Source organism: Microtus oregoni, unplaced genomic scaffold (assembly GCF_018167655.1).
Source record: "Microtus oregoni isolate MIOR12 unplaced genomic scaffold, Mior012 000014F_ref0000157, whole genome shotgun sequence".
In the NCBI taxonomy this organism is placed as follows: Eukaryota; Metazoa; Chordata; class Mammalia; order Rodentia; family Cricetidae; genus Microtus; species Microtus oregoni.
The window spans coordinates 20,261,888-20,284,460 of record NW_024543073.1 but is presented as its reverse complement, the minus strand read 5'-3'; the positions used below and the strand labels follow the sequence as shown (position 1 = coordinate 20,284,460).

The 22,573-nt window shown below is 44.9% G+C and overlaps 1 protein-coding gene across 1 annotated transcript; it reads right to left on the bottom strand.

Annotated features, from left to right (window-relative positions):
• Positions 1-15,130: 15,130 nt before the first annotated feature.
• S100z (S100 calcium binding protein Z) lies at positions 15,131-17,839 on the bottom strand. The gene is made up of 2 exons (XM_041663184.1): positions 17,699-17,839; positions 15,131-15,289 (listed from the first exon to the last, which is right to left on the bottom strand). Exons 1-2 carry the CDS (start codon positions 17,837-17,839, stop codon positions 15,131-15,133), a joined length of 300 nt encoding a protein of 99 aa, XP_041519118.1.
• Between the last annotated feature and the right edge of the window lie 4,734 nt (positions 17,840-22,573).

Sequence of the window (22,573 nt, the reverse complement as noted above, 5' to 3'; positions counted from 1 at the left end):
CCCGGCCTGGCTTCTCTATAGCTCTGAAGAAGCCCATCACCTGCTCCTTCAAATCATTCCAACAACCGTACACAGAGCTTAGAACATGGCACGCCTTTTCTGGGAGTATATCCTTAAACAATCTTTATTTTAAGAAAAGAAAGAAAGGGGGAAATCCACAGTAGCAAATAGCAAGGGCAAGCATTATTCCACGCAATTAAATTTATTACAAAAGTTCTTCTTTGTTTTCTATGGGATTTATTTCTGCATTGATAAGTAAGTCTCATTTTGGTTTCTAATTAGTTTTGGCTCCCACTGGTGCCTCGCTGCTTTGTTTAGTTTTAAATGTTACAAGGGCTTTATTAAAGGCCTTTCTGCTCTTGGTTTCCTGTCTTTAATCTCTCTCCCCAAAGGCAAGCAGAAAAAATTTTAAGTCTGGTTTCATACGCTTTTGTGTTCTTGAATGTTGATGAATGAACAAATAGTTTTTCTTTGGAAAGTGGGATGATGGAGTCTTTCATCTGTGGCTTGCGGAGGACCCTGGGCAGCATTTTCCTAGCTGGAGTTCCAAAGGATTCTCTGCTTCTTCCAGTTGTTTGCTTTGCTTTTTGAAAAAAGGTCTTACTCTGTCATCCAGGTTGGACTTGAACTTATGGTAATCCTCCTGCCTTAGCCTCCCCAGGGTTGGGATTTGAGGTGTGAGCCACCACAACAGGCAGCTATTCTTACTTCTGCCTTCTTACTACAAGAACATAAAAATCATATGCGTCAATGTTCAGAGGAAGTTTGGCAAAGCCCTTACCTTTCAACTTGACCAACTTACCTTAGACTGTGTCCATGGAATGGCTAAATAACTGCAGTTCTAACAGATGCCAGTGAAAAACAATGGCGAATCTCGGATCATTTGAGTGGAGAGCCAACGGAGAGGAGCTAACAGTAAACACTTGAATTTACAGTTTGTTGTTCTAAAAGATGAAGACACTACACAACTGACCTTTAAAGCAATCGGCGTCCTGTGAAACTGTATCTCTCTTCTGTGTCTGTGTCTGGATGTGTAATGTGTCATAGTTTATATTCTGTGATTTAACTAACATGCCAGAGGGAGAAGCTAAAAGCAAAGTTTCAGCATTCTGGAGGAAGAGGCAAGAGGATCATAAGTTTAAGGCCAGTCTGGGCTACATAGTGAGGTCCCGTCAGAAAAGATGGAAGGAAGAAAGGAAGGATGGAAAAAAAGAAGAAAAAAGGAAGGAAGGAGGACAAGAAAGAAGAAAAGAGGAAGGAAGGAAGAAGAGAAGAGAAGAGAAGGGAAGGGAAGGGAAGGGAAGGGAAGGGAAGGGAAGAGAGGAGTGAAGCCAGAAAGAAAAGGAAGGAGGGAGGGAGGGAAGGGGAAGAGGAAAGGAATGTGGAGGCCCAAAAATGTGAGCCTATTTCCACCTCGACCAAAGGTCAGAGAGTTGGAACTTACCTCCATTCCTTCAAGGTTATTGTGTTTCACATCAAAGGTCCCACCTAGATTTAGGTACCAGAGTTCTGCTCTCTCAAGGTTATTGTCAACAGGTGTGGCTAATATCCAGCCCTTGTATTTTAGGAATAGAGAAGTAGATCTGTTTCTAACTCAAACAAAAGTCTAAGGATCCAACACCCAGGGAGTGGTTTGCCTACAGAATGTTTTAGCCTAGGAAGTGAGCTCGACTCGTTTTGTTCTAGCAACAGAATGTTTAACTATGGATGTAGCCTGTGACCTTCAACTGGTCTGCTCATTTCCTTGAATCGTGTTAATGCAGTTTTTTGTCTTACTCCTACCTGTTGGGGTCAGGGGTATTTTAAGCAGTTGAAAATTAAACGTGGCTGATTTCAGTATTCACTGGAACTCCTTCCCGGTACAATTCTATATGTTTCTGTTTTCTTATTTTTATCTGTGTCTTAGTATTCTTTACAAATATTTCTAAATTCCCAAGTCCCTACCCTGGTGAGTGGTATTTTTGTCAAGGCTTGTCCCCAACAAGGAAGGAATGGAGGGAGGAAAGATGGGAGGGAAGGGAAAGAATGAAGGGAAGGGGAAGGGGGAGAAAAACATCCTTTCCCATAAGATGACTTCATCTTATCATTTTGTTTTGCTTTGTCTGTTATTCTGAGAATAAAGAACCAAAAAGGTTCACCCACCCCTCACCTTGTCCTTTTTTTTTTTATTGAATCATTGAATGTAGAAACTCACCTTGTTCTAAGACCCTCCTCAGGATGTTCTAGTGCCCACCATCCTCCAGAAAGCCTTAACTCTGTGGTCCTCAGAGTCTTTACCTTTCTGGTTCTTTCTATAGCACTTCATCTCTGCCAAATGTCATAGAATGCTCTATAAGAAGAGAAAGAGACCAGAGCACCCTCTTCTTTCTCTCTCTCTCTCTCTCTCTCTCTCTCCCTCTCTCTCTCTCCTCTCCATGTGTGCTCTCTCTCTCTCTCTGCATGTGTGGCTGTATGGCTCTCTTCCTGCTGTCTCCCTCTGTCCCTATGGCCCTTCTGCTCTCAGTCTCTCTCTCTCTCTCTCTCTCTCTCTCTCTCTCTCTCTCTCTCTCTCACACACACACACACACACACACACACACACACACACACACACAGAGTTTTGTGAGGGTTTCTGTCTGCAAGCCAAAAGCAGAGCCCACTACAGCAACTGCATGGTCCCAGATTTGTCAGCCTCCAGAACAGGGAGAAAAGATCCTCCGTTCTGGTCTGCTGCCAAAGTCATCTAGCCTGTGGACATCTGTTATAGCAGCCTGGGTTAACTAAGCCACCCTCCCCTGACTTTTTTTTTTTTCTGTTGTTCAGTTCAAGGTACATTTGTTCACCAAGTGTACTGAGGGATAGTTTGTGAAATATGGATGTTTACTTTTTTGAGCTGTTGGGAAGATTAAGTAAGATAATATGCTAAAGGTTGGATATCTACTAGTAAAAAACAGAATTCTACAGACACTAGCTCTGGCCTTTGTCTAGAAAGACAGGCCCAACATAAATAAACAAGCCTGGCTTCCGGCCTGGGGTAATCTTAGTGCCAAAGAGACTGTCTCTCTTAAAAATGGGGAAGGAACTGGGCAGTGGTGGTGCACGCCTTTAATCTCAGCGCTCCCTCCGGGAGACAGAGGCAGGCAAAGTCTGTGAGTTTGAGGCCAGCCTGGTCTACAAAGAGAGTTCCAGGACAACCAGGACTGTTTCACAGAAAAACTCTGTCTGGAAAAGAGAGAGTCGGGGCGGGGGGGTGGGGAGAGAGAATGGGGAAGGAATGCTGTCATCTAAATTAAGGCATCAGCATGGTTTAGAAGGCTTTCCAACACCCTCAACCCACTCATCACAGAATATCACCATCTCTTCAAGAAGCAAAGACTGTGGTCTTATTTCTTGCTGCTAGTCCAACCTTAGGCTTCAAATCTAAGAATTAACACTATGAAGCTAAGGGTTTAGCTCAGTGGTAGAGTGCTTGCCTGGAAAAACAAAAAAAAAAAAAAAGACTTTAAAACAGCTTCCTGATTCTGTCCCCAAACCACAAATGCACATAACATAGTCATATGCCACATAACGAGTAAGCCAGCGGCAGACCGTACAATGGAGGTCCCATAAACCTACCTAGCTGCCTAATAATAGAGTCTGCTCCTGCAAGTAGATTCTGGGATGGTCATGCCATGCTGGAAGTCATCTCATGACCCATTTCTCAGAATATATCCGTCATTAGCAGTACATTATTATACGTGCAAAGATCGGTTCGTGTGTCAAAAATAGGACTGCAAAAATATAACCAACAGTCTCTATCTCCATCCATCACCAGATGAAGGTTCTATGATGATATGCAAGATATTCGTCAGTATTGCTCAAGGATAGGGTCATTTCAGGTTCCCTATTCTCAACTGCCCAAGGAACTAACTGGGGACCTCAGCTTGGGCACCTGGGAGCCCCTCTAGGGTCAGGTCTCTTGCCAACCCTAAAGTGGAGCCACACTGGAGCACTGGACTGAGCTCCCAAAGTCCCAATGAGGAGCAGAAGGAGGGAGAACATGAGCAAAGAAGTTGGGACCACGAGGGATGCACCCACCCACTGAGACAGTGGAGCTGATCTATTGAGAGCTCACCAAGACCAGCTGGACTGTGACTGAAAAAGCATGGGATAAAACTGGACTCTCTGAACATGGCGAACAATGAGGGCTGATGAGACGCAAAGGACAATGGCACGGGGGTTTGATCCTACGTAATGTGATGGCTTTGTGGGAGCCCAGCCAGTTTGGATGTTCACCTTCCTAGATATGGACGGAGGTGGGAGGTCCTAGGTCTTACCACAGGGCAGAAAACCCTGACTGCTCTTTGGACTGGAGAGGAAGGGGGAAAGGAGTGGGGGGAGGGGGAGAAGGGTGGGAGGAGGGGGCGTGGGGGGGAGGAGGGGGAGGGAAATGGGAGGCTGGGAGGAGGTGGAAACTTGTTTTTTTTTCTCCTTTTCTCAATAAAAAAAGAAAAAAAATATATATAACCAACAGTAAATGAATTGCCTGCTCTACTGTGTTTATGCTATTCAGGATAAACTTCTTAAAGTATGTTTATTTTTAAAACAATGAGAGAATAAATTAGTATGGCGAGCAGAAAAGACACTAACGGGATTGAATCTATAACTGTTTCTCCATTGCAGATGGAACAGAATTAAGTCTATAACTGTTTCTCCATCACAGGTGGCGGAGGATCATAAGGGAGTCCCAGATGAGTTCCCTTAATCTGGCCACCAGCTTCCTTTGCTTTTCTGCAGTTCTGTAAGTGTTCAGACCTCTTCGCAATCCTTCTGCCTGCAACCTTCCTCAGAGAATGCACGGAGCCCATGCAGCCTCTCCTGGGCTGCTCCACAGCTGACTTCCTGTCAAAAAAAGTGGGATGGGTTGTATTTTAAAAATATCCTCTCTTCTGAGCTCCCAAACCATCTCCCAGAATGGTAATATGGCAAGAAATCATAGGACCATAAACACCATGAACCTCTCTTTATTCTACACTCCAGACATAATGGTCAATTTCTCCAAAACACCAGCAGTGAGTCATACCCAAAGATCAATAGAACAGACTCCGTGGTATTAAACAGAGCCATGAACTGAAGGTGAAATAGCCCCAGATGACCAGCTTCAGAGTTGGGCAGCGGTGTCTCAAAGGGCATAGAACTCACAAAGAACTTCCTGTTGCAGCCTTGGCAGGAGGGATTGGTCCCATGGCCATCTGCCCTAACAGTGGAACCTAAGATTGTGTGGCCCCCAAACTCACATGAGATTTGTGTGTCTTCCCATGGAAATGAGACAGATGGTGTGATAAAGAGCTGCGGGCATGTCAATCAAAAGAGTCACTCGTGACTTGCTAAAGCAGTAAAGAAGGCTTTATTCTAGAGGAAAGATAATGATCGGGTTTTGGAGTAAGGGAACCCCAAATTCAAGCTCAGCTTCAAACACAGCACCGAAAAGTGAGAAGTCTATAGCCCATGATAGCCCACAGGGAAGTGGGGTTCTTGACTACAGAACAAGTATTTTCACTTCAGCAAACATAACTTGGGTAACTAGGGTCCCAGAAAGTCAAAGGCCACCAAAACCGCCTCAGGACAGTGGCTTCTGGGTATCTGTCTTGTGAGCTCCAAGAATGAATTTCATGGACAGGGCAGAGGGTGAGTTTCTAGGGAGTCATTATAGTTCATGAAGAGAAAGCAAGAGTGCATCCCAAGAAATGGGAGGCTTTCCAGAGTCCCCGTCTAGGGGTTAGTAAGGCCTTTACTGGGTTGGGTTCTGGGAGTGAGCAAGTTAGCCTGGCTGGCCTGCCCATGAGGTGTTTCAGTTTTTGTTTTGTTTTTCTCAAGACAGGATCTCTCTGTGTAGCTCTGGCTGTCCTGGAACTTGCTCTGTAGACCAGGCTGGCCCTGAACTCAGAAATCTGCCCGCTTCTGTCTCCCAAGTGCTGGGATCAAAGGCATGTGTCACCACCTCCCAGCTCACACACCTCAGTGTTGGTCGAATCCTCTCAGTTAGCAGGCAGGCAGTACTGTCACGTAGATTGTGTAAAGGAGAAGAACCTCAGGAAAGCAGACTAGGAGCCACAGTTCCTAGACAAGGACATTTCTGGCTTCTGGCAATGATCAGAAATCAGAACTGTTGACTGGAAAGGTTTCCGTCTGTACCTTACAGCTGCCTGAGCAATCCCTATGCCCTGTTATCTTCAGCAGCAGAAGAGTTGTCAGTAGATAGGAAATTACTAGCGGAATGGTGCACTCTGGCTAGCCTGATCTAAAGGGAGTCCAGCTGAAGGCAGGCCAGGTGATCAGATAAACGTCTGTCTTCACTCTCCTGTCTGCTTTGTAAAACTCCTGTAAAAACTACCACCTCCCTGTAAAGCAGTGGTTCTCAACCTTCCTCATGCTGTGACCCTTTAGTACAGTTCCTCATGCTGTAGTGACTCCCAGCCAGATTATTTTTGTTGCTACTTCGTAACTGTAATTCTGCTACTGTTATTTGTAATACAAGTATCTATGTTTTCTGATGGTCATTTCCCCCTGGCTGAGAACCACTGAGCTAGAAGCCCTTGGTCCACATTCCAGACCCCGATAATGTTCGTTCTGTCTCACCCATGACCAGGTTGACTGCTCTGCTCTCTCTGCTGTGGCTCAGACTCCAACAATGCAGGTGACAGAGAAGCCAGCCAAGCAAGTAATTCTAACACAGGCTGCTGAGGGCCAGAGTGCCCCAATTGGGTATGAAATGTCAGTTATCTTTTACAGAGTATCGATTGTTGTTCTTTTTTTAAAAAATGCTGCAAGATCCCCGCGGCAGTAGGCAGCAGAAATGCTGTAAGTCCCAATTGGTGGCGGCAGATAGCGGGCCCTGGGGGCAGCCAGTCCCAGGCAGAGACAGCTGCTGGTCCCAGAGCAGTGGTGGCGGGCCATGTGGCAGCAGGCAGTGGGCCCCAGGCAGAGTAGGCTGCTGGTCCCTGAGCAATGGCTGGTTCCAGGCAGGGAGACACATGGCAGGCGGGCAGAAGACAGAAACATGGATAGACACGACATGCAGGGTGAGGTTGAATGTTTATTCAGGGGGTTATGGAGGAGGAAGGGTGAAGGGGGGGACAGAGAGAGAGGGAGAGAGAGAGAGAGAGAGAAGAGGAGAAAGAGACAGAGAAGGGGGGAAGAGAGAAGTGGGGAGAGAGGCAGAAGCAAAGCTGCCTCTCCGAGAGGAAGATGGAAAAGAGAGCGAGCTCAGGCTGGAAGCTGAAGATCAGCCTGCCTCAGCGGATGGGGAGGGGAATGGGTGTGGCTTGTCTCTTAAAGGGACCAAAACCATAACATTCCCAGGTCTTCCTTATAATAAAAAGCACTTACATCAAGGAAGCAGAAAAGGAAGGGCCCAAGATGGCGGTGGGCAGGTCAGAGGTAATGAAAGTGGGCGTGGCTTGTCCCTTAAAGCGACAGGAAAGCACAACATCGATAACCAATTGTGGTCCTTATTTCCTTTGCAACTAGATCCCACATCTCTAGTTTACAGAGAACTCTTGTTTAACAGAGACCATGATCTTGACTCTGTTTCCAAGCAGAAGCCGTCTCACTCGGGTCCTTGAAGTCAACAGAAGAGGCAGCAGCACAGAGGGCGCATGCTCAGTAACAGTGGGTGTGCCAGGCTCATCCCTCACCCTGTCTCAAGTCTAAAGCAAAGCCAGGCCTGAATGGGGTTTTTCCATATATTAGGTATAGAATTTCTGTGAAATTTGCTCAAAAAACATCTGGGCCTGAGTTTCCTTGTAGGTAAAATGGGGGCATTAAGTATTTCCCCTTAGATTTATTGACTCTTTCCTGACCTGGTGAGACTTCGCAAAACAATTCTGAGTGTTGACCGTTGCAGGTACCATTCTAGACGGCGTGAAGCAATGTTAGGTGAAATAGGTTCCGGCCGGATCTCCTGGAGCTTAAGGTCTGGTAAGAGAGACACTTTGTGACCAAACACATAAACCAGATAATTATGGACCCCGCAAGTTTGAAGCTAAACCCTGGAAATCCAACTGAGGGTGACTGGGGGAAGAGTCTATTAGATAAAGGCTCAGAAGAACCTCTCTGAGGAGGTAACATCTGACTGAGGATGAGAAAGAGTCAGCTATATGGGGCCTGGGACACAGAGAGGGCACACGTGGCATTCTCCACGAACATCTAGGTCCCCGGAAAAGGGACAGCATCTGCAGTCTGGTGAGAGTGGAGGCATCGTGCAAGTGGAGAGAGGAAAGATGAATAAGGACCAGATGGCCACGGCTTTACAGGTATTGCGGGATTTAGGGGGTTGAGAACAACCTCGTAAATGTAACAGAGAGTGGGGTGACTCAGCCTCAGAAGGACGGGGAGGTGAGGACAGTCAGAAGGACAGGGAGTTGAGGACAGAGGTGGCATGCTCGCCCTGCTGTTCCTGGGTAAGCGGAGAGAATGAGGGCTTCTGCATCCAGTGTCTGCCTCTTCCTTGACACAGAAGCCCTGGGTAGACTTACTGCAAAGGCAGAGAGAGAATAAAATGTGCCCAGCCCGTTGTCTCTGCCTCCTGGTGTTCACACTGTCCTCCTGTACAGGGCCAAGGTTCGAGCAGCTCCCTAATAACGGAGGATGGTAAGGACTGGTCCTGCAGGCATGGGGGCCAGAAGAAGGAGCGAAGGCAGAAACACTGGGTCGGCTTAGTAAGGAGAAGCTGGCAGACTGGAGGTTACTTCGTCATGGCTGAAGGGAGAAGCAAATGGGGTCTCAACCTAGCGCCCGAGTCCTTTCTACTCCTTTGCCCCCTTTCTCTTACTGGTCCCCTTCTCTTTTCTTGTCCTTCCCATTCTTGTCAGATTTTTTAAAAATCTCTTCTCTCACCATGAAATTAATTTCTTTCGTATTTTTTGCTCAAGTAGAGCTGATAGTGTTACCTGTTCCCCTTGCTCCCATTTTTTCCACTGTCCCAAGCTCCCTTTTCTCTTCTGATCTTCATGAATATATTTATACAGTGGACTTAAGAAAAATAGATACCCCTATTCTTTTCTTTCTCCCATATTGCCTCCTAAACCCCACACTGCTAAAACTTGGGCCCCCTCCATCCGAAGAACATTGCATATTGTTTATTTGAGGTTTGTGCTTCAGTAACAGACACAATATTTAATTGCACATACAGACACTATAAATTTTATTTAATCTGTTTTAGTTAGGTAGTTAACGAGTTAGTTAGTTTGTTTGTTTGGGAGAAGTTACTTTTGGAGGAGGTTGGTTTTGTCTTCAAATATTAAAAAAACTGTCACCGGAAAGAACAAAAACAATAAATAAATATTAGAACTAATCTCTGCAATTAAAAATTGAGTAAATACTGTATTATATAATCTCTTAAAAACTAATCAGGTATGTATTATGTGTGTATGTGTGTGTGTGTGTTAGAGTTTCTATTGCTGTGATGAAATACCATGACCAAAAAACAGGTTGGCGAGAAAGGGTTTATTTGTCTTATGCTTCCACATCACTGTTCATAATCGAAGGAAGTCAGGACAGGAACTCAAAAGGGCAGGAACCTGGAGGCAGGATCTGATGCAGAGGCCAAGGAGGGATGCTGCTTACTGGCTGCTCAACCTGCTTTCTCATAGAACCCAGGGCCCCTTGTCCAGAGGTGGCACCACTTATATGGGCTGGGCCCTCCCCATCAATCACTAACTGAGAAAATGTCCTATTAGCCCAATCTTATGGAGGCATTTTCTTAAGGGTCCCTCCTCTCAGATGACCTTAGCTTGTGTCAAGTTGACATAAAACCACCCAGTAAAAAAAAATATATAAATATATATATATACTCATTTTATATATAATAAGTAATACATATTATTTATTGAGTTGAATATATTACTTATTTAGTTGGAATAGAGTACAAAAAGTGCTTGAGGCAACTTTATTTTTCTGAAACATGGATATTAGCCCCATGGGCTGAGAACTCTGATGGAGACAGTCACTACAGCGGGTGTAAGTGACACTGGGCTTTCCTTCACTCACGCCTACAATGAGTAATTGTAAAAGATTTTCTTCCCTGTTAAAGTTGCGGATTTCACAATAAGATCAGCACGTTGACAACTTCACACAGCCCTCTAGCTTCGTTCCTTCCCTGGGTTGCTGCAGATCCAGGCTCTCTGGGCTCCCTTCTTGCCGATCAGTAGTTCCCAAGGCTCACCCTAAGGGCTGCCCCTCCTGTCACTGCTTAGCAGTCAGTGCTATTCCCGTCAGACCCCCTCCCACGAGTGAGGCTTCCTGGGTGCTCTCCACTCTACTTAGCCCTTCAGGAGCTCCGGGAACTTCCTGACATCACACGTCCAGGAAGGGTCCCAGTGAGTACCCAGTGTCAACAGTGTAGCAAGCATATTTCTCCTCATTTGGAAATAAGAGGTTTGACCTTGGGAGTGGCTACCTTCAGGATTCTTGGTCTAGGCTGGGTTCGCTGCCTACACAACAGAATGCTAATGACTTGATGTCTCAAAGTATTGAAGCAAATAACTGTTCTGGTTGTCCTTTGTATCATGTTAAAGCAGTCTTTTGCCTTGTATTGGGGTATAAAAGTGTATGGAAAATTAAACATAGGCCATTTCAGTTTTCAGTAAATACTCCCAGTACTATCCTATGTTTCTGTTTTATTATTTTATTTGTGTCTACATACTCTTTACTTATTTTTCTGATTCCCCCCCCCCCATCCCTACGCTGGCAAGGGGTATTTTTGTCGACTATGGTCCCCAACAAGAATCAACTTTAGCCTCAATACTCAGCCAATTGATGGTCTGGGCCTGAGCTTTTCCTGGCTTCTAGGAGATCAGCTAGTCAAAAGCCTGTTCTAGTACCTCTGTTGTGCTCTCTGAACTAGCGGTAATGGTAGAGTTGTGTAGCCAGCACTTAGGCTGCCTCACATTGGTAAAACAACAAGGCTTGGCATTCAGAAATGTTCTGTCTGTGAGTAGTATCTGAAAGATGCTAGATAAACTTAAGGCTGGGCAGGCTAGAGAGAAGCCTCAGCAGTTTTCACTGTTCTTGCAGGGGACCTGGGTTCAAGTCTCAACACCCACATAACCTCTGTAACTCCTGCTCCGGGAAAACTGATGATTTTTCTGACCCCACAGGCTCCTGAATGTACATGGTGTTCATATTACACTCTTGGGCACACACAAATACATATAAAAGAAATACTTCTTTAAAGTAAGGCTGGAATTTCTTCATGTATGTTATACTTTGAAATTCTATTGAAAGTTGAAATAAATATATAAACTTGAAATTATAAGAAATACTGATCTAAGAGTTTCCTTTTTCTGATGTAATGATCTTTTTAAATCTCTGTGTATGTAGGGTGTGGGTATGAATGTGGACACTCAACATGCCATGGCATACGTGTGGAGGTCAGAGGGTAACCTCAGGTGTTCGTGTCTATCATTCTCCTTGTTTGAGACAGGGTCTGTTTTTGTTTACTACTTAAAACACTAGCCGATCTGGCCCATGGGCTTCTGGGATCTCTACCGCCATCTCACCAAAGATCACTGATTGCACATCACTGAGTCCATGGGCCCTGGGGATTCGAACCCAGGTTCTCATGCTTGCATGGCAAGCACCTTACGCACTGAGCCCTGTCAAAAGCCGCTGACATAATGATTTAATGTATAAACTTTCCTTTTAGGGGTTCTTGAACTATGTCCCACAAGTTTTGTTTTGTTGCACTTCCAATGTGTTCAATGTGTATTAGAAAATTTCCTTAAGATTTCCTTTCAAAACTCATGTTACAGTGCCTTAAAAAATTGCATTAATAAACACATGTAATTTAAAATTCTCTTTGATAGTGCCATGTTTCTGTCTAAAAACTTTATGCCACCAAGCATTGCATTTGTGAAGTGATGTGTGTATGTGTGCATGTGTGCATGCCTTTACCATCTGAGCTATCTTACCAGCTCTTATGTATTTCTTTTAACAAAACTGAGATCATATCAAAATCCTGCTATTTAAAACTCAGATTAGGACAGCAAAATGGCTCAGGAGCAAGCCTGATGACCTGAGTCCGATTCCCAGGATCCACATGGCCGGAGAGAACTGACTACTGCAAGTTGTCCTCTGACCTCACAAGCAGACACACAAACACATATGCTAAATAATTTTTTTTAAAAAAACCCACTTGGTGAATGGCTTCCATCCATCAGATCAACACCTGACTGGGAGTTACCTGGTAAGCACAGATACTCTGGTTTTCGGGCACATGAACACTTGATCATCCTTCATGGTTGTGGGAGGAGCCAAAGGGTCTGCGTGTCTGTAAACTTACAGGTACTGCTCGCTGGTAGAAACATTCTAGACTCTGGGATGAAAGGGGAGAGCTTTGAATGGTTACCTGGAGGAGTGACTTAGGAACACAGTCAATAACTCGTGCAGAGTCTTATTCCCTCTGGAGGAAATCAGACAACGCCAGGATGTTAGGGAGGAGAAAGTTGGGGTAAACTGAGGGGTAGAGAGTGGAGGACACTGGCACACTAGGGATAAATGGACCCTTAGCTAGAGAACTTAGGGACTCTGTCAGTTAAAATAAGAAAACAGGGCTGTGGGGGGGACACCACAAAATAGCCTCTATTACATGGAGTTTTTATTTTCAATTTTGAAAAATAGACAAAAAAAGGAAAGAACCTACGCACAGCCAAAATACACGTTCAGTTTTGTTTACTTTACCTGCCCCTTTAAGAGAGAGTGAGGGCCTGATAGGGTGAAGATTTTTCTCTTGAGTGCGTTGCACCTCTCTGCTTAAAACTGGTTTGAGGAAGGCAAAAACATTGTTCTACATAAACGAAACAGCAGGTCTTCTATCTAGAATGTCAGTGGCTGGCAAATTCCTTCATGCGTTTATTACAGAAATATATATGGAGAACCTATTACCCGTGGACCGAGACCTGGGCCTTTTCTGATCCAAATGAGCCCATTCAGCATCACTGATGTCATGACGACCCCTGCCCTGACAGTCGAGCTAGCATCCTCCCTTCTCATCTCACTCCTCATGATTTCACCCTCTTCCCAGGGCTGGGTGCGTCTTCCCCAACTTCCAAGGCACCCTGCCCTCCCCACTTTCTTTCTGTCCCCCTGGCCTTGATCACCCCCATTAGACTCAGAATATATGAGCTCTGATTCCCTGTAAGGTGAAAGCTGTATTGGGGACAGACAAACCCTTCTGGCTTTGTCCTCCACCGTCCTTTGGGACCAGATAGATAGACAATGCTCCACCCCCAGCCTCACCTAGACATTCCAATAAAAAGGAAGCAGAACTAAGAGGTAGAAGGAGGATGACCTAAAACCTCTCATGGAGATGGCAAAACATTCCTCAAGATTCCTAGCAGGCTGCAGGTTTCCTTTCTTAACACAGTTGTATGGCAAGCTTGGCTCCCCAAGCTGTACAACATATTGGGAAACACATCTTTTTCGCTGGTCACATGCCACCCTGCATAAACAGAGTTCAGGAGTGTAGAGAAAGGCAGACTGTGAGTCGGGCCAACAACAGTCTGCCCTGTCAACTCTCACAGATCTTGTCAGTCTCTCCCCCCAAACACTTCAACAGCATGCCTTCCCCTCCATCACCGGATCCTGGCCGTGAGCCATGGTGATGCACCATGGTCTTTCACCCTGCATGCCTTCCCCTCCATCACCGGATCCTGGTGTGAGCCATGGTGAGCCACCATGGTCTTTCACCCTGCATGCCTTCCCCTCCATCACCACATCCTGGCATGAGCCACAGTGAGCCACCACAGTCTTTCACCTTGCATGCCTTCCCCTCCATCACCGGATCCTGGTGTGAGCCATGGTGAGGCACCATGGTCTTTCACCCAGACACAGCGTAGCCTCCTTCACAATTGCTCTCTGTAGTCTCGCCTTCCCTGGTACCTTGAATCCTCGCTTCAAATGACAACTTCCTTTCTTCCAAGTCTCCCAATTATCTGTCACAGTTTAGATCTTCAGAAGCTGACCTGTAGTCAAGGATTCTTGCTCAGGTCATTTATTTTAGGTGCAGCAAATAAGTTGGAGAACTGTAGTAAGACACAGGGAAGGGAGCAAGTTTCCTCAAGGCCCCATGCCATTTAACCCTAGGGAAAGCTGTGGGACTGGTATCCGGTGTAAAACTTAACTGAATCCCAGAGGTGTGGGAGGGTATTTATACACCACTCCTAAGACTGGCTGTATTCAGCTCTTACAGCTTGAACACCTAGTCCTGAATCCACCCACCCCAGTCTAACTTACTGAAGGTCAGTCTTTCTCTTTACCAGTCTTTCTGCTGGCAGCCCTTCACCGCTTCTGCTATTTATTTGAAGCACAATTAGGAGTCTACAGGATGGAGGAAGGTCATTGGCTAATAAAGAAACTGCCTTGGCCCATTTTATTGGTTAGAACATAGGTGGGTGGAGTAAACAGAACAGAATGCTGGGAGGAAGAGGAAGTGAGCTCAGACTCGACAGCTCTGCTCTCTGGAGCAGAGGTCATGCTCCCCTCTCCCGGGCACACACGATGAAGCTCCAACCCAGGATGGACATAGGCTAGAATCTTTCCCGGTAAGCGCACCTAGTGGTGCTACATAGTTTATTAGAGATGGGTTGATGGGGATATCAGAATTAGCCAGTAAGGGCTAGAGCTAATGGGCCAAGCAGTGTTTAAAAGAATACAGTTTCCATGTAATTATTTCGGGTATTAAGGAAGCCATGTGGGCGGCTGGGTGCTGGGGACTCAGCCCTACTACTCCTACTACAACACTATAGGGAGAGCCAAGTCATCTCTTCAGTGACAGAGAAATTGCAAAACACATTTTAAGAATGAGATCTTGGAAACTCATCAGCTTCGAGTCTCATTTCAAAAGTGAGTAAATTTGTGGGTGCTCTCTATTTGACAAATAAGTCATAACATTTTTTAATAACATCAGTAAAGTTTAAAGAGGGCACGGGATCTGGAATCTTTGTGTAAAGTCAGCACATCAAGGTAAATAGAACTTAATTAATGCTAGTAAGTGTACATATAGAATGTCGATAAGTCATATCATTGAGTCTATAAATGGGAAGGCTATAGGCTCACAGTAGGTATACAACTCTGGATCTATTTCTGCCATTCATTAGCTTGCTAGTCATCTTTATTTGCCTTTCTTCTTCAGTTGCTCTACAAAGTAATCATTACAAGCGACTGTCAGCGCTGCCACCATGACCACAAATTCATTAAAATCTACTTCGTTGTCCTTATTGGCGTCCAGGTCCTGCATTATCTTATCCACCAACTGGGGATCCTTTTGGCACTGAAAAGAAAAAGAAAATTTTGGAACCGAATAGAAGACCCGAATATCAATCCACATATCTTCTAACACCTGATTTTTGACAAAGAAGCAAAAATATCAAATGGAAAAAAGAAAGCATATTTAACAAGTGGTGCTAGCATAAGTGAATATCAACATGTAGAAGAATGAAAATAGATTCATATCTATCAGCATGCACAAAACTCAAGTCCAAATGGATCAAAGACCTCAACATAAAGCCAGCCACGTTGAACCTTATAGAAGACAAAGTGGGAAGTACACTTGAACGTATTGGCACAGGGAACTACTTCCTAAATATAACCCCAGAAGCATAGACACGGAGAGAAACAATTAATAAATGGGACCTCCTGAAACTGAAAAGTTTCTGTAAAGCAAAAAACATAGTCAATAAGACAAAATGACAGCCTACAGATGGGAAAAGATCTTCACTAACTCCACAGGCAGAAGTCTGATCTCCAAAATATACAAAGAACTCAAGAAATTGAACATCAAAAGAACACATAATCCAATTTTAAAAAGTGGAGTACAGACCTAAACAGAGAATTCTCAACAGAGGAATCTAAAATGGCTGAAAGACACTTAAGGAAATGTTCAACATCTTTACTCATCAGAGCAATGCAAATCAAAACAACTCTGAGATTCCATCTTACACCTGTAAGAATGGCCAAGGTCAAAAACACTGATGACAGTTTATGCTGGAGAGGTTATGGGGAAAAGGGAACACTTCTGCATTGCTGGTGGGAATGCAAGCTGGTACAACCCCTTTGGATGTCAGTATGGCGATTTCTCAGAAAATTAGGAAACAACCTTATGCAAAACCCAGTAATACCACTTTTGGTATATATCCAAAAGATGTTTAATCGTGCCACAAGGATACGTGCACAGCTATGTTCATAGCAGCTTTGTTTGTCATAGCCAGAACCTGGAAACAACCTAAATGTCCCTCGATAGAAGAATGAATAAGGAAAATGTAGTACATTTACAATGGAGTACACAGCAGAAAAAAATAACAACAGCTTAAATTTTTCAGGAAAATGGATGGAGCTAGAAAACATTATTTTGAGTGAGGTAACCCAGACACAGAAAGACAATTATCACATGTACTCACTCATAGATGGTTTTTAAACATAAAGCAAAGAAAAACAGCCTACAAACCACAATCCCAGAGAACTTAGACAACAATGTAGACACTAAGAGAGACTTACATATATGTAATATACATGGGAAGTAGAAAGTAGGAAAAAGACAAGATCTCCTGAGTAAACTGGGAGCGTGGGGGTCACGGCAGAGGGTTGAAGAGGAACGGAGAAAAAGACATAGCTCAATAAAAAATATGTTATGTCTTTTCAGTGCATACCATGTACCAATTAAGAATGCTCATCATGTGTATTTATTGAAATTTACAGTCTATGTTGTCAGACAGAGAAAGGAAATAATAGGAGATTTTCGAGAGTGACCCTCTTACAAACACACCTACATGTGTGTATGTTACAGACTCTCCTCTTACAAACACACCTACACGTGTGTATGTTACAGAATCAGAAAGACTGTTTCCCTGCAGAATGCCAACATTTCTCTCTGGGAGGTGAGATTTGGAGCAATCATATTTTCCTTCTGTATATCTTTGATTTCTGACTTTTTCACGAGGAGCATGTAGTATCTGTATAATTTTTTTCAGGGAACAAACACTGATATTGACAATCTATATTAAATGAAAAACATTTATAAAACAGCATGATCCAATATTTGTAAAAAAGAAAATCACATATAAACATATCTGTGTGTGTGATGTGTGTATGCATAAGAAAGCTAGAAGGCCATAGACTACAATGTTAATAGCCGTTATCCACGGGTAGTGGGATTATGGGTGATTATTTTTCTTTTTTCTTTCCTGTGTTTTCTAATTTTTCTACAATGAACAAGTATTACTTATGTAATAAAAACTAATAATAAAAGTTTAAAAATAAAAAATAAATAAATTTTTAATTTCAGATAAACAACATGTATTGTGTGTGTGTGTGCTTCTGAAACACACAAAGAAGTACCTCCAGAAGCCATTTTCCTTACTGCTAGAGTTATGTTCTCCAAGTGTTGACAATTACATTGAGCTTTTTAAAATTCAATATTCGGTATTCTAGTACAGCAATAAAATATATAGCTAGTTATACCCAGGGTTATCGTTATATATTTAATAATGGTAGCTGTACCTGGAACTTTATACAGCAGAGAGGAAAACGGCCCCTGCCAGTGTATGAAAAAAACACAGATCTCCAGGGCTCTTCCCAGCACTTAGGGTCTTGAAACAAGTTCTAAACATAATGTACACAGCACTTGTCCCCAAAGCCATAGCCCACCTGTGCACCAGCAAATGAGGCAGGAAAATGGGCTCACCGTGAGGAATTCTGTGAGCTCCCGCTGTAATAGCATCTTCAGTTCTCCTTTGTTGAGCTTGAACCTGTCCCCCTCTTTGCAGGAGTACCGGTGGAAGATTCGAATCATGGTGTCCATGGCCATCTCCAGCTGGGTGGGCATGCTGGCAGCAGAGCGGATTACTCCTGCAGCAGGCAGCCAAAGCAGGGAGAAGAAAGCAGATAGGGAGACACGTCAACTCTTTCCTGAAAACAGAACACATACGTGGCAGTTCTTAAGCTGTAGGAATCGTTCACTAAAGACAGTGCTCCGTGCATCCCAGAGCGTCCACTAAAGAAAGACAGTGCTCCGTGCATCCCAGAGCGTCCACTAAAGACAGTGCTCCGTGGTGCATCTTAGAGCCAGCTGCGAATGAGAACTTTGCAGACGGGTTTTCCCCTTCCCAGTTCCCACTCCTCCAATCTGTGTGCCTCTGGCGGTTCATAGGTTAGCAACTAGACAGGCCCAGAGTCGTGTTAGAACACAGAATTGAAAACCTAAAGCAAAAGAGAAAGACAATCCCTTACTTCCTACCCGTTCCGCAGGAGGCAGCTGTCTACAGGTGCTCACGGTTACAATCTGAGCTCTGGTCGCTGAGTTTCCACTTGGCACACCTGTTCCCAACAAATGACAATTATTGGAGACAAGAGACTCAACTGGAGAGGCCTCTGCGTCTGTTTATTTAATCAGCAGAACAACAGGTGTGTGCTGCTGCCCCAAGGGCTATGGAGGAAGGTGGGTGCCTGCCGGGCCTTAGGGAAGTCAACAGAGTGCGATGGGAAAGCCCTCTGTTCTGCTGTGGGAATATGGGTAGAAGTAGATTGCTAGGAAGTTGATGACGAGGATGGAGTCTAAAAGGAGCAAAGAAGAAATACTGGTTCAAACCCCCCCCCTCTCTCTCTCTCTCTCTCTGTGTGTGTGTGTGTGTGTGTGTGTGTGTGCGTGTGCACGCGTGCACGCATGCTCACATATACTCAAGCTTATGTCTGCTTAATAAACTGCTGGGGACGGCATTGTTAGTGACAAGGTGGTTGAGCATGAGTCTCCCTGGCTTGTCCAGTTATCGCTGATTTTAACCTTATCGAGTACAGGAATGCATTACCTGCCGTCTGTGAATGACAGAAAAGCTGTGTATGCAGAAATGTGTAGGTGGATTCCCAGGTAAAAATAAAATAAAATAACCTTAAGGAAAGGATGCTGGGACAACGGCTCACAAGAGCTCGAGTTGGATCCCTACCAGCCACATAAAAAGTCAGGTATGGTGTCTAGAGGAACCTTATCTTGAAGAAAATCTTACTGCTATTTTTCCTGGAGTGTATTAAATGATGGTCTCTCCTTGAGGTTCAGTTTCCTGCTAAAACTGCCCCCAGTCTTTGTGGCCATGTTTCCTAAATTTGGAATGCTCTGACACACCCCAGCTCTGAAATGTTACCCCAGACTATTCTTGGGCGCATCTATAATTTCTAAACCTAAACCTTTAGCCTGCTAATCCCCAAGATGATCTGGGCCCCTTTTTCCTGGAGTCCCATAAACTTGATTAGGATCCAAATAAAAGGCCTACACTCTTCCCACTGTGGGAAGATGGCTTGGGCCAACTCAGCCTCCCACTGCCATTTTCCACCCCAGCTTCTGTCACCATTTAAATGCCCACTCCTTGCCATTCTTTGCCACCTTCGGACCTGGGGCACTAGGCTTCTCACAGCACTCTGGGCTGGCTGTTGGGGCTCCTGCCATCTGATAACCATTCTGCTGTCGGAGGAGTTGATCACAATATTGTCAACACCCACATGTCTGGCACTAATGGGTCTGGCCCTGTGTGCACACAGATGGAAGTGTTGAGCTCTCCTGCCTTGACTGCTCCCACCTACTCATTGGCTGGATGCGAATATTTCCTCCTATACAATTTTCCTGCATTCTTCCCAACTCTCTACCCCATCAGGGGAGCTTTGGGGGCATTCTGTGATCCTTGTCACACACTCTCCACACTTGGAATGATTTCTTGAATCTTGGACTCCATGCCTGGTCCATCTTTGCAGTCCACGGCATTATTGCAAGACTGGGCCCTGGGAAACGCTCAGAACCCCTTGCTTGTTGCCACCAGTGTGGTAGATACCTGTGATTCACGCACTTGGGAAGCTGAGGCAGGAAGTTGGCAAACTCAAGGTCAACCTGAGACACAGACCCGTAGTGAATTTAAGACAAGCCTGGCCTACAAAATGATACTGTTTAGAATGGGGATCAGGAGAGAAGGACAGAGAGAGAGGATTGCAGAAGGGGTGTGCGGAGGACCTGCCCGTCATGATAGATGGACAATGAACTAGGGGAGGGGTCTGTGTCTAGCTCACCTGTACATTTCTTTAATTACCTTATTCTGCATTAAAAACTTTGCTCATCAAAAGGAGAGGGTGTTATATGGATGAAATGCGGTTTGAATTTGGAATTGAATGTTACTGGGCTAAGCACTGAAGTCACATATGCACAAAAATAATTTGTATGGAGTTCGTGGGCCTCAACAGTATTGTATTCAACTACAAAACCATCTCTTTGGAGAAGTCAAGGGACAGGTAAAACTTCTAAAAGAGCCGGGCAGCGGTGGTGCACGCCCTTAATCCCTGCACTTGGGAGGCAGAGGCAGAAGATCTCTGTGAATTCAAGGCCAGCCTGGTCTACAGAGAGAGCTCGAGGACGGTCAAGGTTACACTGAGAAACTGTCTCAAAAAAACAAACAAACAAAAAAACAAAACAAGGAAAAACCTAATAAGAAAGGCAGCATAGGTTAAGATGCTACAGTGAGATTTAAGAGCTGAGAGCTTGGCTCCTCCAAAGCCAGGCAGATTCCCGTTTCTCAGGCTGGCTCAGACCTAAAGGCTTTCTTTGGTGTGTGCTGCCCCTTAGTGTCACACTCTGGAACTGCATCTGAGGGCACTCTCGTTGAATATACTTTGGATTTGAGCCCATAAAATAAGTGACCCTTAGTGGGGTCTTATAAAGTAGCCCTGGCCTGAGATCTCCAGAAGACACTCAGGAACAGGAACAATGGCAACATCACAGGTTCAATGAGACTCTGTCACCCTAGGGACACAGATGCACTGCTGACAGCTGCCCAGAAGGGCTGCCCTGTGTACTTCGCTTGTTGACTCAGCTTGTATCCTTTTCACTTTGGCACGACACACGACTCTCAGAGCTACAAAGACTCTCTAACTTTGCATCCAAATCAGAGTACAAAGAATGAGGAAGTGGAAAGAAGTAGAAAGGTTTAAAAGCAGATCTCCTGGGAAGAGATGGAGGCTAGCGAAAACCCACAAACATGAGACTTTTTAAAATTCTATTTCTTTGTTCATTTGTTTAATGTGTATGGTGCTTTGCCTCCATGTATGTTGCGCACTGCTTACATACTGGGTGCCTACTGAGGCTAGGAGGCCAAAAGGGTGCTGGATCCCCTGGAACTGGAGTTACAGACAGTTGTGAGCCACCATGTGGGTGCTGGGACCTGAACTGAGCCTCAGCAAGAGCAGCCAGCGCTCTTACCTGCAGAGTCAAATCTCCAGCCCAGAGAATTCCTTCTCAGTACAATGCTTCAAAGTGAACCAAACAAGAGAAAGGAGGAACTAGAGAAACGAGTACCGGCTGCTCAATCGTCAGGACTAGCATTGGGATCCTAGCACAGAATCAGGTGAGTATCCCCACACACCTGCCACTACAGCTCTGAGGGGGTCCAATGACCTCTTCTGGTTCCCATGCTTAAAGGTGGACACACACACACACACACACACACACACACACACACACACCAGGAAGCCCTGTCAGCATGAGGAAGAAGCTAACAAAATTGAATCATTTTACCCAAGATGAACTAACATAAGGACACTGACTGTATGGAGCATTATTAAGAGAGGAGAAACTGACCACTGGTTTATTGTCTGTCATTAGTACAACCAGAGGTGTAGCAGGCTTTCTCAGACTGCCAGCTCCCAAATCACGACATGGAGGCTTATTATTAGTTATGAATGCTAGGCCTTAGCTTAGGCTCTTTTCTTGTTAGCTCCTATCACTTAATTTAACCTGTTTCTCTTCATCTATGTTTTGCCTCGGGGCTTTTTACTTTTTACTTTTTTCTTTCATTCTGTATGTCCTATTCTGTGCCTTCCCAGCTGGCCCCAAGCGTATCCCTCATTTTCTCCCTCATTCTCTCCTCTACAGCCGAGATTCCTCTTCCTACTTACTTGATGGAGGAAGGTCATTGGTTAAATAAAAAGAAACTGCTTGGCCCTCATTGGTTAGAAGATAGGTGGGAGGAGTAAACAGAACAGAACGCTGGGATGAAGAGGAAGTGAGCTCAGACTCCACAGCTCTCCTCTCGGGAGCAGACGCCTCAGGGAGATGCCATGCTCCCGGCTCCTGGGCAGACACACGCGATGAAGTTCCGACCCTGGAACCCACATAAGAATGGAGGGATGGAGAAATGAATGAGCTCCAGCACAATTAACAGTGTTAGGAACATCTTCTACCGCGAGCTCTCTGCCAATGCAAAATAATCCCAATCAGGCCAAATCAGACCAGATTAAAAGATAAACGGGTTTAATTAGATACCTGTTCTCCCAGGTGGCCCCAAGGGTAACAAGAAGTTGCCAACTCGGCCACCCACCAGAGAGGAAAAGAGAAAAACACTTGTTTATTTGGGGGGCAGGGGAGCAGTTTAAGTAGCCTGTTGGAGTGGTCTTGACCTTTCCTGGGGAGGGGTCAAGCTTTGTGGGACACCAGGGAGGGGCCTCCAAAGATGGAGGCCCGAGGCTGGGATTTACATTCCAGACTGTTTGTATAAGGGATGACAGGAAGCTGAGGTGTTACGACCAACAT